The sequence below is a fragment of the Tupaia chinensis genome, unplaced genomic scaffold, assembly GCF_000334495.1.
Source record: "Tupaia chinensis unplaced genomic scaffold, TupChi_1.0 Scaffold000201_1, whole genome shotgun sequence".
Classification (NCBI taxonomy): domain Eukaryota; kingdom Metazoa; phylum Chordata; class Mammalia; order Scandentia; family Tupaiidae; genus Tupaia; species Tupaia belangeri.
Window position 1 is genome coordinate 1,709,734 of NW_006159676.1, and position 2,024 is coordinate 1,711,757.

Below are 2,024 nucleotides of genomic sequence, written 5' to 3' on the forward strand. Positions count from 1 at the left end.
GGAGTTCGTGCGCGGAAGTGGCCTCCTCTAGGTACTGGAAGGGGGATGGACATCCATATGCTTTGAATATGCAGAACAGGGGTGGGCGGAGACCGCGAGCCTTATAAGGCTCGTAGGGGGCGTGGTTAACACCATTTATGAATAATGCATCACGTCGGTAAAAGCCGCGCGCCGGCGACTGTTGGCTTCTCCGGGTGCCGAGGGGGCGTGGCCACTCGGGGCTTATGAATAATGCAGCACGTCAGCGGGCGGCGGGGCGGGGCGTGGTCGGCGCGCCGGCGCTGGAGCCGGGAAGGGGGGGGCGGGGGAGCGATGGTCGCAAGATGGCGGCGCTGAAGGAGGATCGGAGCTACGGGCTGTCGTGCGGGCGGGTGAGCGACGGCAGCAAGGTGTCCGTGTTCCACGTGAAGCTCACCGACAGTGCCCTGAGGGCCTTCGAGAGCTACCGCGCCAGCCAGGTGAGCGGCGTAGGGCTCGGTTTGGCCGTCGGGGACGTCGGGGCGCGGGGCCGGCCTCACGCGCCCCTCGCTGTGGCGTCCGGGTCCCCTCCGGGTGTCGCTCGCGGGGGTGCTGGGCCGACTGGGTACGGGGTGAGCTCCTGTCCCGTCTGGCTTTCGGGGAGCCGTGCTTCTTCTCGGCACCAGGAGGTATTTCTCATAGGCGGCCTGGGGCGGCTGAGGGGCCCGAACTCGCGCGCCCGGTCGGGACGGGCGTCAGGGTCCGCACCTGGTGGCATCCGGGGCCTTTCTCAGCCCGCCCCGCACCTGGGCAGGAACTGGTCTATGCACCTGGCGAGGGTGCGGGGTCGGGGAGACTCGGGGCTTCTCGGTCCGAGTCGCTGGCAGGGCAGGTGGTGGGGGTGGCTGTTGCCTTCTTGGGGACCAGTTTCCCCGTCCTGGTCCCTGGCTGGTGGCTTTTTAGGGTGCTCCTGTCGGGGGCCACCTGTGGGGCCTGTACCTTCTGCGGTTTGGGGACGGCCCTGGACGCCTCCCGATGAGACCCCGTAAGTGGGGCTCCGTCCTAGCTCACGGGTGGGCGAGTTTAGGTGGGAACTGACAGCTCGTCCCCGGCTGGCCTGTCACCGCCCTTCCAGGTGACTCTGTCTCACGGGGCATCTGTGGCGAGTTTGGAAGTGTCAGGGGAGCCGGGAGGTGGATGATGGTGGTGGGAGGGGAATCGCTGGCTGCAGTGACTTTTTGGTGGCTTTTCCGGAGCTGGGAACCCCTGCTGGACACCCCGGCAGGGACGCTTCTGGTCACCCCATCTGGAACTTCTCAGGGACCGATTTGGGCTCCTCTGGGGAAGTGCAAAGCGTTTCGCTTCTGCCACCTGGTCGGGAGCGGAGAAGGGGGTGTTTGCCGCGGTGTGTGTCTTCCTCCAGGCCTGACTTTGGGGGGACACCACTGAGCCAGGTTGTCGGAAATCTGCCGTTTCCCATTTCTCTTGGTGTCCCGGCATCCCCTCCCCTGTCTGGGCTGGGACACTCAAGTCGCCCATGCCCAGTGGCCGGATGGCGAGGGGGGAAGTGATTGGGAAGCACTTGGCCTCGTTTCCTGAAAAACATAGAGGGGGGACTTCTTCATCCAAAGGCATTGGGGTGGGGGGAGTCTGATCTCAGGCTCAAGGAGCCTCCCCCCGACCCCAAACTCTGTGCGCGTTTGTGTTTGTGTATATTGGGGATGGGGGGGGGTGAGGGCGGGTTAAGAGACAGACTAACCAGGAAGGAATGCGGCTTTCTTCCTGCCTCGGGCTGGTTCAGCACCATTAGCTAAGCTGGGAATTTTCCCCCAAGTTTGATCACCCTCACCCCTCACCCCTCCCGCCGGCGCGTCTCCCTTCTCTGGTCAATTTCCTTCCTGTCCTGGGTGTCTGCGTTTTTCCCCCTTCGCGGATGGGGATTTCACCTCTTTTGGAACAGCGAGGTCTCCCCCCTCTGTTAAAGAGATTCTCCCGATGAGGCTCAGGCGCCCCTACAGGTGAAAAAGGAGGTGCCAGCCCCAGCCGGTCGGTCTTCCAGGTGGAAT

At 64.2% G+C, this 2,024-nt stretch overlaps 1 protein-coding gene across 1 annotated transcript in view; it reads left to right on the top strand.

Annotated features, from left to right (window-relative positions):
• Positions 1-271: 271 nt before the first annotated feature.
• The window catches only part of ELL (elongation factor for RNA polymerase II), a gene marked incomplete in the record, with an annotated part of 75,079 nt that continues 73,326 nt past the window's right edge, over positions 272-2,024 (top strand). Inside the window, 1 exon segment of the mRNA XM_014587319.2 lies at positions 272-458. Within this exon segment, the coding sequence (XP_014442805.1) occupies positions 324-458 (135 nt within the window).